Source organism: Alosa alosa, chromosome 21 (assembly GCF_017589495.1).
Source record: "Alosa alosa isolate M-15738 ecotype Scorff River chromosome 21, AALO_Geno_1.1, whole genome shotgun sequence".
Taxonomy (NCBI): domain Eukaryota; kingdom Metazoa; phylum Chordata; class Actinopteri; order Clupeiformes; family Clupeidae; genus Alosa; species Alosa alosa.
In genome coordinates this window covers 13,026,112-13,038,690 of record NC_063209.1, presented here as the reverse complement: position 1 = coordinate 13,038,690, position 12,579 = coordinate 13,026,112, and the positions used below count along the sequence as shown (strand labels likewise).

General features: G+C 45.2%; 1 protein-coding gene across 1 annotated transcript in view; it reads left to right on the top strand.

The window, feature by feature from the left end:
- The window catches only part of fat2 (FAT atypical cadherin 2), a 54,060-nt gene that overhangs the window by 18,932 nt on the left and 22,549 nt on the right, over positions 1-12,579 (top strand). Inside the window, exons 10-14 of the mRNA XM_048232166.1 lie at positions 152-4,189; positions 5,346-5,542; positions 6,062-6,215; positions 7,365-7,598; positions 10,719-11,108. Coding sequence (XP_048088123.1) covers positions 152-4,189; positions 5,346-5,542; positions 6,062-6,215; positions 7,365-7,598; positions 10,719-11,108 — 5,013 coding nt within the window. The remainder of the gene's footprint in view (positions 1-151; positions 4,190-5,345; positions 5,543-6,061; positions 6,216-7,364; positions 7,599-10,718; positions 11,109-12,579) is intronic.

Sequence of the window (12,579 nt, the reverse complement as noted above, 5' to 3'; positions counted from 1 at the left end):
CACAGAAACACACACACTCAAAATATCTGCCCCCGCCCCCCGCACACACATACACACACATACACACACATGCACACACACACACACATATATACACATGTACACACAGCATACTGTAACTGATTTTTCTTTCATTCCTCTTTCTCTCTAGGAAATGGTGACGGGGCCTTTGACATTGACCAGGGCACAGGAACTATAAGTGTAGCAAAGTCTTTAGCCAACACGCTGCAGGAGCAGTACCACCTCACCGTCAAAGCCACCGACCAGGGCTTCCCTCAGCGCAGTGACCTCTGCCCCGTCACTGTCCACATTACCCTCTCCGACCTCACCCCCCCCAGATTCCTCTCGGAGGAGTACTTCACTGAGATCAGTGAGGCCAGTCTGCCCGGCTCTCCCGTGGTCTCGGTCTCTGCACAAAGCCCCCTGGCCCTTCAGTACAGCATCCGAGATGGTGATCATAATGGAACTTTCCACATCAATTCCTACTCGGGTTTCATCTCCGTCCAGACGTGGTTGGATTACGAGATGTGCGCCTCGTATCGCCTCCAGGTGCGAGCCACCACATCTGCAGGAACCTCGTCTGATGCGACTGTGCACCTGTACGTCGTGGATGAGAATGATAACCCGCCGGCTTTCCTGCACAGGAGTTACCGTGGACAGATTAGCGAGGCTGCTCACATCAACGCCATGGTTATCGGGGAGAACAACTCCCCTCTGGTGATCAGGGCCAGCGACGCAGACAAGGACTCCAATGCCCTGCTCGTTTTCCAGATCCTGGAGCCAGAGGCCAAGAAAGTGTTCAGAGTGGACCCCAACATGGGGACGATTTCTCTCATATCCTCCATTGACTATGAGTCTACTCCAGAGTTTCACTTAACAATCCAAGTCAGAGACTCAGGGGAGCCCTCGCTATTGGCAGAGACACCAGCCAAGGTTGTCATCCAGGTCTTGGACTATAATGACTGTCCTCCCAAATTCACAGCCCCCTCATATAACTCCTCCATTGAATTCCCTCTCTTCAAAGACATGGAAGTCATCCAGGTAATGGCCCATGATGCGGATTCCGAGGTGACCTATAGTTTGATTGAAGGCAATTCTGATAAGAACTTTGCCATTCATCCCTCATCTGGTGTCATCTCTATTAGTGATGTGTCTGGCATCCAAACTCACAGTCAGCTAAAAGTCATGGCCTCTGATGGCTTGTACAAAGACACAGCGACCGTCCAGGTAAACATCACCAACATGACCACGTCCAGTCTGAAATTTGAGGAGCGGGTCCAGGTGGACACTGTTTTGGAAAATGTAACGTTTGTGAAAACTTTGGCTGTACTCAGAGCGGCCGGTGGCTACCTAAATGAGCCAGTCGCCTACAAAGTGCTTAACGGCGGGGATAAGTTTGCCATCATCGAGTCCTCTGGAGTTCTGCATACCACAGGCGTCCCCTTTGACCGTGAAGAGCAGGACGAGTATGACCTGGTGGTTGAGGTGAGGGACACGAGAACTCCACCACGTAGAGCGATCACCCAAGTTAAGGTTTATATCGATGACATAAATGACAACGTACCTGTTTTCTCAAATCTGCCCCATTCGTTGACCATCTCGGAGGAGACCGAACCTGGCGATGTCCTATTCCAGGTGATGGCCAGCGATGCAGACGTGGGCGAGAATGGATCGGTCATTTTTATGCTTGAAGATGACTTTGAGCTCTTCAGGATTGACCCTTATCTTGGAGATGTGTCACTTCTGCGGCCCCTGGACTTTGAGTCTCTGAATAAATACGTTCTCACTGTGCTGGCGTCCGATGAGGGAGAACCGAGTTACAGCGCGGCCGCAGAACTTAATGTTCAAGTGAGGAACCGATCTCATCCTGTCTTCCAGAGCCTGTTCTACCCACTGAAATTGCCAGAAAACATATCCCCCTTCACCACGATCTTGCACGTTCAGGCACGCAACCCTGAGGGCTATCGCCTCATCTACAACCTGGAGGAGGAGAACGTTACCAACAAATTCCACGTCGACTTCAAAACGGGAGTGCTCAGTGTCACAGATTTCCTGGACTATGAGACGCAAGCGATGTACCTGCTTACGGTGCGAGCGACAGACTCCGTAATGGGCACTTTTGCCGAGGCCAGAGTGGAAGTCGAGGTGGAAGATATGAACGACAACTCCCCCGTGTTTCAGAAGCACACATACGAAGCACGTGTGCTAGAGGGGCTGCCGGCAGGCACCTCTGTGGCACAGATCACTGCCACGGATGCTGACTCTGGGTCAAATAAGGATATCACTTACGAGTTACTGGGCACAGGCAAAAACGAGACCGAGTTTTTTGAGATTGACCCGCAGAGTGGCTTCCTGATAACGTCACAGGAGCTGGACTTTGAGACCACTCAGCACTTCCTCCTGAAGATAAGAGCGACAGATAGTGGCTCCCCGTCTCTCAGCAGTGAGGCCTACATTCTGGTCAACGTGACCGACGTCAATGACAACCCGCCTGACTTTACAAAGACCCATTACAGCGCCTCTCTGGACGAAATGGCCACCTGTGGGCACATAGTGGTCAAAATTCAGGCCTCGGATCCTGACAGCACAGACCTCCAGTACAAGATTCTCTCAGGGAATGAGAACAGGTACTTTTCCATCAATGAATCATCAGGGGTCATCTCTTTTTCAAACGTCTGCAAGAGAAACTTGGACCCTTTTTACAACCTCACAGTGGCTGTGTCAGACGGCGTATTTCAAAAGACGGCCCCGGTGAACATCGACATGATTAACAACAACAGGCACAACCCTTATTTCAGCCAGAACATATATGAGGCTGAGCTTGCAGAAAACGCTGAGCCAGGCACCCGTGTGATCCGTCTGGCCGCAATCGATCCAGACGACGGGCCTTACGGCAGCGTCGACTACACAATTATCAATAAGCTTGCCGACGAGACATTCTCCATAGACCAGGAGGGACAAATTATGACATCACAGCCACTGGACAGAGAAAACCCATTGCAGAGAGTGATCGCCATCAAGGTAATGGCGAAAGATGGAGGGGGGAGAGTGGCATTTTGCACAGTGAAGATAATCCTGACGGATGAGAATGACAATCCCCCACAGTTTAAAGCCTCAGAATACCAGGTTTCCATTCAGTCCACAGTCAATAAAGGTGCCCCGGTCATTCAGATAATGGCTTACGACGCAGACGATGGCAAGAACGCAGATGTCACCTACACTATTGACGAAGCAGAGGAGGTGACGGAGGACGTGATCGAGATTAATCCCTTCACCGGGGTGGTTAGCGTCAAGGAGAGCCTGGTCGATATGGAGAACAAGATCTTCAACTTTAAGGTGAAGGCGCGAGACAGCAGCGTGCCGTTCTACAACACCACAGTGCCCGTGCAGGTGAAAGTGGTGTCACCTGAGGTGCCCTTACCACAGTTCACCGAGCCGCTGTACACTTTCACCGCAGCTGAAGATCTCCCCCTGGGCACAGAGGTGGGCACAGTGCGTGCCGACGGCGACATGCCACTCATATACAGCTTAGTGGAGGGCAACACCATCGAGAGCAACAAGGACCAAGTGTTCGCTGTGGATGAGGAGAGTGGCACTCTAGTGGTCCAAAAGAGCATCGACCATGAGAGAACCAAATGGTACCAGATCGACGTCATGGCGCAGGGCAACCACAACGGCACCGACGTGGCTTCCCTGGTATCCGTCAGCATCCAAGTCCAGGACGTGAACGACAATGAGCCCTCGTTCGAAGCTGACCCGTACCAGGCCTTCTTGGCGGAGAACATGCCGGTGGGCACCACGGTCATCCAGGTGACGGCCAACGACCCCGACACAGGCGACAACGGGCAGGTGACGTACCACATGGAGCCGGAGGAAATGGGCGACACCTTCGCCATCGACAGCGAGAGCGGCTGGATCACCACACTAACAGAGATGGACTGTGAGAGCAAGCAGATGTACCGCTTCTACGTGGTGGCCACCGACCACGGCGGCAAGGTCAAACTCTCCTCCTCGGCCCTGGTGGAGGTGATGATCACGGACGACAACGACAACCCGCCCCGGTTCACCGAGGAGTTGTACCAGGGCTCTGTCATGGAGAACAGCCGGCCGGAGGAAGTCATTGCAACCCTGTCCACCTCAGATCTGGACATCACGGCAGAGCACCGCCAGGTCACATGTTATATAACAGGTAAGGGTGGGTCTGGCCTAAAATGTATATCACATTAATTTGTAACATGGATGTTAACATTATGTTTATCACAGTATATTAGTTTTTCTTCAAATTTTGATATAAATGCTTCTGAAGGGGTTAAGCGTAGGTATTGTAACTAAAAGACAGCTATTACTGCACTCTTGAAAGTATATCTAGGACATATTTAACATTGCACTGAGGTATCCTAAATAAGTCTTAAGTAAGTAACTATTTTTCTGTTAATGTATATAACAGATAAGGGCTGTTGCTCAAGTAGACTGTAAGCCACCACTTTTATTGAATTATGATGACTTACGATTCCGTTGGGAAATCACATGGAGAGTAAAACAAATTGATTCTGATTCTGATAGTATTTCCATCACAAACAGATGCATACATAATTAAACAATTGAACAACAGCCAGTTTTATACTTTCTGTGCTGGGCCCCTGAGCTGGGAAATATCATGTGGTTAGTAGTAGTAGATCATTTTGACAACTAAGTGCTGCTATAAAATGTGGTATATCATAAAACCCATAGCAGATACACCTGAGAGGAGAGGCTCTGCATTTCCCGAGACTGTTTAACTTTTAAACAGATTAAAGTAACAGTGCAAGTAACAATTGTGGAGAAAAGTCATTAACAAATGTGCTTTGCAAACTCAAATTAGTCTCCATTAAGTTTTTGCTACTTATGTTGTCCTGATGGTTTTTCGTTAGAGGACAATTATAATATTATATTTTTATGATTAAGCATTAGGCAATTTTACAGGCCTTAGACGTATGATGCCCTTTCTTCTTGCTGACATGCTAATGCTCTTTATAGACAGGGTGCACTGAATAAACAAGAAAATCCTGTTATAATAAAAAAGTAAGATGAGTTAAGCATTGTAATTTTAGGGTTCTTATATTATTATTATTGAACACACAACACACACACACATACAGGAATTTCAACATACCTTCCAGTTGTGGTTAAAAAGTAGACAACAATGGAAGAGTAACTTTGTTTGTTAATGAGCTGATAGTTGTTTTTATCTGTTTTACTGCCTGTTTACTGTCTGTTATTGTTATGTTATTTATGTTGTTTTTATTTTTAATTCCCCCTGTTTTGTTTTACTCATTATCACCATGTGTCATCCCTGACACATTCAGATGGAGACCCACTTGGCCTGTTCTCTGTGGAAATGGACGGTGAGGAGTGGAGAGTCGTTCTCAAAGGCGCTCTGGACAGGGAAGCCCAAGACAAACACAGCCTGCGGGTCGTCGCCACGGACGGACGATCTCAGGACACCACCACTGTGGACGTCCACGTGCTGGACATCAACGACAACAGTCCTTTGTGCGAGCAGGTAAGACTGCTCCTCCTGCGCACTCTATTGTGTTTTCTGCTGCCCGGCTCCGATGTGAGGCACTCCCCTTGGAGTAACGACATCACAATCCTTCCTCAAACACCCCCATGGGCCCAGCAGCTTCGCTTGTCTGACTCTAGGGCTCTGAGGCAATCCGCCATCTTACGCCAGTTTGTGTCATTTGCGTGTAAACAAAAGACACTCGGAAAAACAGGTTCCTTTAATTGCGTAACTTCACAACATGATGGAAAGGATTATTTTGACTTATTTTTGCAAATGGTCTGCAACTGGTCTGCAAGAGTTTGTATTGTCTTTTATGATCTTGCATAATTTTGTTAGCATGTATGATCTTGTATAATCTTGTAAACCAAAATGATTTGTGCAATCTCATCATATGAGCCACACAACCCAACATGAAATCAAACAAATAAGATCTTTAACTCTTTAACTTCAACTCCTCAACTGGTGTTTTTGTGTGTGTGTGTGTGTGTGTGTGTGTGTGTGTGTGTGTGTGTGCAGTTGCTCTACACCGAAGCTGTTATGGAGAACTTCCCGTCGGGCCGTTTCATTCTTAAGGTGTCTGCGTCTGACCCCGACATCGGCACCAACGGACAGATCTCCTTCACCCTTCATGGACACAATGCTGACAAGTTCCACCTGAACCAGAGGACAGGTAAACACACACTCACAATGTTTGTCTAGCTCTCCCTCAAGGAGGTTAAGTTTCCGATAGCATCTGAATGGTGACACACACACACACAGTAAGACAGGGCAGCTTTTGAGAAAAAACTCTCACTGAGAGGATTGGAATTTTTCTTTGCCCTCATCAATCATATTATGCTTTTCTTGTTAAGAAGATCTGTCATCGACCCTAATCTATGCCCTGTGCATAATATCAGAAGAGGGCATCTTCCAGATATGGCTTATCAGGTTGCCTAGATTGGAGTGATCCGTCAAGCACCAGCAAAGAAACTATTTGGTGAAATATTATAAGCATAGAGCACAAAACAAAACAAAATCCCTGCATTTTTGATGATGGTTAAACAAACGAGAAATCAGGACCGTAAAGCGTCAAGCAGGAATATTCAAATTACTCATTATTTGTTTTAACTACAGGCTTTCATCTTTGACTACAGGCTTTCATCTGCATGTAACCACATCACTACACCTCCAACAGCGACCATGAGCCACAGGGGGGAATGTGTGATCACATTAACAATAAACAAACATGAAGAATAATTAAAGACAAAATGAATAATAATAATAAAATTTAAAAATAATAATAATAAAAACAAAGCATGGGGTCATGACTTCAAATTAATGTGTTAGTATATGTTATAGTCAGCCCATTGTCTATATTGTTTTTGTATATTGTCTATATTGTATTGTATATGGCAGTGGTTCTTAAACTGTGGTACGGGTACCACTGGTGGTACAAGGACTCTCTGTCAGGGCACTCCAAGACGTTTTTTCATAAAGACAAAATAATCACTTCAAAATATATGTATTAAAATATTGTTAACCACATGATCACCAAAGTTAAATTCAAACTAGTTAGGTTAGGTATTTTTGTCTTTCTTGGAAAAAGAGAGAAAAACAAGGCAAAACAGTATATACAATGTAAAATATGTAGCAAAATTGGCTACTGTATTTTAATAAGTCATAATGGTGGTACTTGGATGCCCAATTGTCTTCCGTGGTGGTACTCATTGTGAAATGTTTGAGAACCACTGGTATATGGTCAATATAATTGTCTGTACTGCTAGAGCAATTCCTTGTGTGTACTGACACCAAATAAATTTGATTCTGATTCTGATTCAAGGGGAGCTGTTCACAATGGCAGCGCTGGACCGGGAGCAGGAGTCTGAGTACGACCTGGTGGTGAAGGCCACGGACGGCGGCGGCCGCTCCTGTCAAGCCGACATCTTGCTCATGGTGCAGGACATAAACGACAACCCGCCCCGCTTCTCCACCAGCCACTACGAGATCACCGTGTTCGACAACACCACCGTCAGGACGCCCATCGCCGTGATGTACGCCAGGGACCCTGATACAGGTACGCGCTAAAAGCTCTGATAGTGGCACCATGTCCAACGAGCATCTCGCAACATGTGCAGTACGTGTTGCCCGTACCTTCGCCGTTATGGTTAAGCGATGATGAAAAACATCAGCCTCGTTACAGTCGCAGTGTTACACATAACAAGCCCATGATTCACATAAGTAATATTTACTTTCAAAGCCCCCTCACAGCCACTGAGCCTTGTTATCAAAAGTGCCTGGAAGACATTTTCTTTTCTGCACCATCAGGGCCGTTTCAAGGAATTTGGGGGCCCCAAGCAAAATGGACATGGAGCCCCCCCCCCCCACCGCACGCAAAGCCTACAGGAACCACCGCATAGCCATACAGTTTAAGTTCACCCACAGTTTATATAAATACAACATTTTGACAGTGCAATACTGCAGTTGCATATATATACTGTGCATTCGTTTTGAACATTTGCAAAAACACCACTGTACCATAAAATCCAATATAAATGTAAAAAAGTGCACAATAACTAAATCCAACATACCGGTACTTAAACACACACACACACACACACACACACACACACTCACATTAACATTTTTCAGTTCTCACAAAGTGAGAAAATAAAACACTGCCATCTTATGCAGAAAAAGGATGCATTGTTCAAACTATAAAGAGTGCAGGTTGTATAGCAATTTAAAAATCCAACATAAATACAAGTACATACACACACACACACACACACATAAGATTAACCTTTCAGGCCATCTTCATTAGTGGAGGTATCCTTAGGAAGAGCCTGAGGGCTGAGAAATTTAAGCAAAGCACCTTGAGGGAGAAAGAAAAGATATGTTAGCATTTCCATATTTTGATATTTAGAAGGAATGCAGCTGCTTTCACAACTACCAATGCTTACTGTAAAAACATCCCAAGCTAATGTTATACATTGACCTAGGCCTACTTGTAGCTTAACATAGCATTTAAGCATTCTGCTGTTTGAGAATTAGACAGACGCACCTGATGCTTTAAAGACAGTAAACAGCTGGCGTGCATGAATACTACTAGACATGAAAGTTCCAGTCTGCTTTGATGCATGGAATTTATCGTGTGGTTTTCCTAAATAGAAGATTATCACGGTCGAATAGTTAGTATAGCATAGAAGCTATGCCACTTTCATCAAAACCTATTACAAAGCTATAGCAATGTTGTCATTAAATACGATAAACAGTGATTCTGGAACAGATCTGCGTCTTCCTTATCCCGTTAATAAACATATTACAGTATGTAACCATATTCCGTCCGTTCGAAAAAAAAGTTGCGCTAACTGTTGTAGTTTGTTACAAGCAGCATGGGCCGTCAGGCAAGTAGTTAACATAAAACATTTTTGCTAGGCTAGCCTTCCTGCTGCGACATTACACCATTTGTACAAGACAAGTAGAGCTATTTTATTCAGTGTAATTTATCACTTACCACTATCTTGTTTTTTCTTGTCACTTCACACACTTGTTCTTGTTTTCGCGGCAGCAGCAGAGACCACAAACCTGGCTGGCTGGCTGGCTGCTGTCAGCGACTACTGAGAGGGGCGCCCTTGAGGGGGATCCCGGTATTGCCGGTAACAGTGTCGTTGCACTTTACTGCATTGACTATCAAAGGGGCGCTCACAGTTTGTCGTTGCATTTTATTTTTAACCACTCGTTGTCTTGGGGCCCCTAGCCAGCTCGGGGCCCCAAGCAATTGCTTGGTTTGCTTCATGTCCAAACACTCTTAGACTTTCACTCTCAGCGATACTGAACAAGCAAGGCCTAACTGAAGCAGAGATGTCATCGGTGTGAAGATCAAGATCCTTTATTATTATCCCATCTTAACAGGGTTCCTACGCAGTATGGAAAACCTGGAGAAGTATGGAATTTGATTTTAGTAATTTCCAGGTCTGGATAAGTATGGAAAAAAGAAACAAGGGTATGGAGAAATATTTGTGTTTCCAGACTATTGCATTTGCAGTACTAATCACTTCACTCAGGTTATAATGAACCATTCCTACTGTTGTGTAGCTTAACTTTCAGTCCCCATCGTCAAGATACAACTATACAACTAAGATACAACTAAAAATGACACAGCTACTGTAAATGGACGAATATTAAGTGTCATTTTTTAATTCACTTCAGTTGTCCATACCTTTGTTTTCACCGAGTTATCCCAAACAAGAAGTGGCCGCAATGTCGAGAATATGGTCAGAAAAATCTACCGAGAAGTTTGGAAATTTGAGTATGGAAAAAGTATGGAATTTTGAAATGCAAAATGTGTAGGAACCCTTTCTTAATTACTTTTCACTTTCGCGTGCAGAGTAGCCACAAAAGGGGGGAGAAAGAGTGTTGAGCAGCACTTGTTTGATCTGGGATTGACTCTCTGAGCTGAAATGCTCAATCAGGGAGTGACAAGGCCACTCCTGTTGATGTGTGGGAACATGTTGTGACATCCCAGAGCCTCCAGGCCATTTTCGCATCCCTCTTCACCTTTATCTTGTGTTCTTTTAAAATATCCCCCTCTCTACACTCCTCCTTTGAAAAGAAGAAACAATAAGGCTGAAAATAACCACTAACACCTTAGCTTTTTGAAAACTCTGAAACCACCAACACCTTAAAACGTGTGTTAAATACAAATGCGCATTATGCCCGTGTGTACATGTCCAGGCTTGACAGCGGTGACACATTTGAAGATACTGATTTTTTTTGCTGTGTTTGCTCTTAAGGCAGTGGCTAGTTTTAATAAAAGAGTTGTTAGAGCACCCTCCCTCTGAGACTGTGTAAATAGATGGTGGATAATGGGCTCTGTTGAATGATCTTTAGCAAGACACAGTCTAGAAGGATCTCACAGTGAGATGAAACTGATTACATAACATTTCTTTCGTACTGCACTTTTTGTCAAATTCAGCTAATCGGTTCTCAATGCTAAACTAGCTATCATCACATTGCATCATGGGCATGGTATGGGTGTGTAATGTGATTGACGGTCAAGCTAGATATCTCTTACATCTTCAATAACAGGTCACTGTGGGAGGATTGATGGATGACACTTTTTAATCGTAATGGTTGTTAAATTTGTAATGAAATTTGTACAAGTACAAATATTTGTCAACGTTTTTTGTTTCAGGAATAAACTCGGAGGTGAGGTACTCTCTCCAGGGGCCGGACAGTAGCTTCTTCTCGCTGGACGAAATCTCTGGGGTCCTTCGCCTGGAGAGACCCCTGACGGACGAGAGTCAGTCAACTTTCGAGCTGAAGGTCAAGGCCACCGACCGCGGCCTGCCCCACCACCTGTCCTCGTTCATCACGGTAACAGTCAACAAGGTGGACCTCAGTGACTACCAGCCCGTGTTCGCCAGCTCCGAATACAGCATCTCTGTCCCAGAGTCCATCGCTGTGGGAACGGAGGTGTTCAGCGTGTCCGCGCACACAAGAGATGAAATGGCCAGCAAACCGGTCAAGTACTCTATCATCTCTGGGAATGAAGGTGGAAGATTTCAGATCAACCCTCAGACAGGTAGGCCTTGGAACTGGATGAAATTTTGTTTTTGTAACCAGCCGATTCACCATATAACAGCCTCTGTCTTTGTTAACTTTCTGTCTTGCCCATGAGCTTCAACATCAAAAGCCAATGAAAGGATTTGAAGAATGTTGAGAGGAAAATAACTTTTTTTTTTATCAGTCTGAGCATGTAGTTGGTTAGAAGTGGTCCTTTAAGTTGAAGAAAAAAAGAAAACAAAATACGTACAGGGGACTTATCTTCCTGCAACTCAAATAATTAAACAAGGTGGGCAGGTGCCTGCAATGGCTGGTTCTCACGTTCAGCTTCCTGGTACTGATGAAGGACATACGTTAACTGTTGTGCACATCACTGCCAGCCTGCAGATATCATCCTCTAAACAGCCCTACTACTGAGCTTTGGTAAAATAAACCCCACACATATACTGACCCTGTATGTGCCATAAACGAATGTTACCATGCCAAAAACCAACAAACGGTGTGTTGCAATCAGAACAGAGACACAAGATTTTCTTCTTTAATCATGTCGGTCAGAGGGGCAGTGACTCTTCAAGTGTGTGACAAGCTCCCTTTCTTAGCAGTCAAACTGGTGTGTGTGTGTGTGCGTATGTGTGTGTGTGTGTGTGTGTGTGTGTAAGTTCGCTCGCCCTCCTGCCTGCCTGCCTGCCTGTGTGAGCACGTTCGTGGAAACCACTGGAGCTTGTGCTCACTCGTTTGTTTGTCTTCTCCCTTTCATCACGATCGCTCTCCGCCTTCTGTGGCCCTTTATCGCCGGCACCCAGGGCCGACGTCGACACCACCACCGCCACCCGCCCGCCTGCCTCTCTTACTGGATTGAGCCCAATCTCTTTATTAGCTGTCAAACAAGACACACTGGTATGCGCTGGTGGCTACTAGGCATTTGTCGTGGAAAATCAATTGGTAATTTAGAAGTACTTTCACTTCTAGAAGCTATCGGCAGGCTCCATAGTTGGTTATACTCTTGTGTCGAATGAACAAAGTGCATTTTTTCCCTCTCTTTCCCTCTCTTCCAGTCCAGACGTTATTATCTTCAAGAGCAGACCTAAGCTTGAAACAAAAATTTTCCCTCGCTTTCTGTGTTTATAATGACTCAATCCTTCTTCCCCCTTCCAAAAAAAGCGTGCACTTTTATATGGTGTTTGCTTAGAACATAAAAGACAACAGCTGATAGTATTGCTAGAACTTGAAGCCGTAGAGAGATGTATTGGTGTGTGCTTTGCCTGCCTGTGTGGAAGGAAGAGTTGTTGTGGCGCTCAGAATGTATTAGGGATCATGTCTTCCAGTAGGTGTCATAGTTTAACATCTTATCTGGCTCATGTTTTCCAAGGGTCTAATTAGCTTTTTCCTCTTAATGCAACGCTGATATACCAGTCAGGTTTTGGTTTTGTTCAAAACAAACGAGTCAGTGGAACACTTGCCTGCAGCGACCTCATAGGCACAGTTAAATT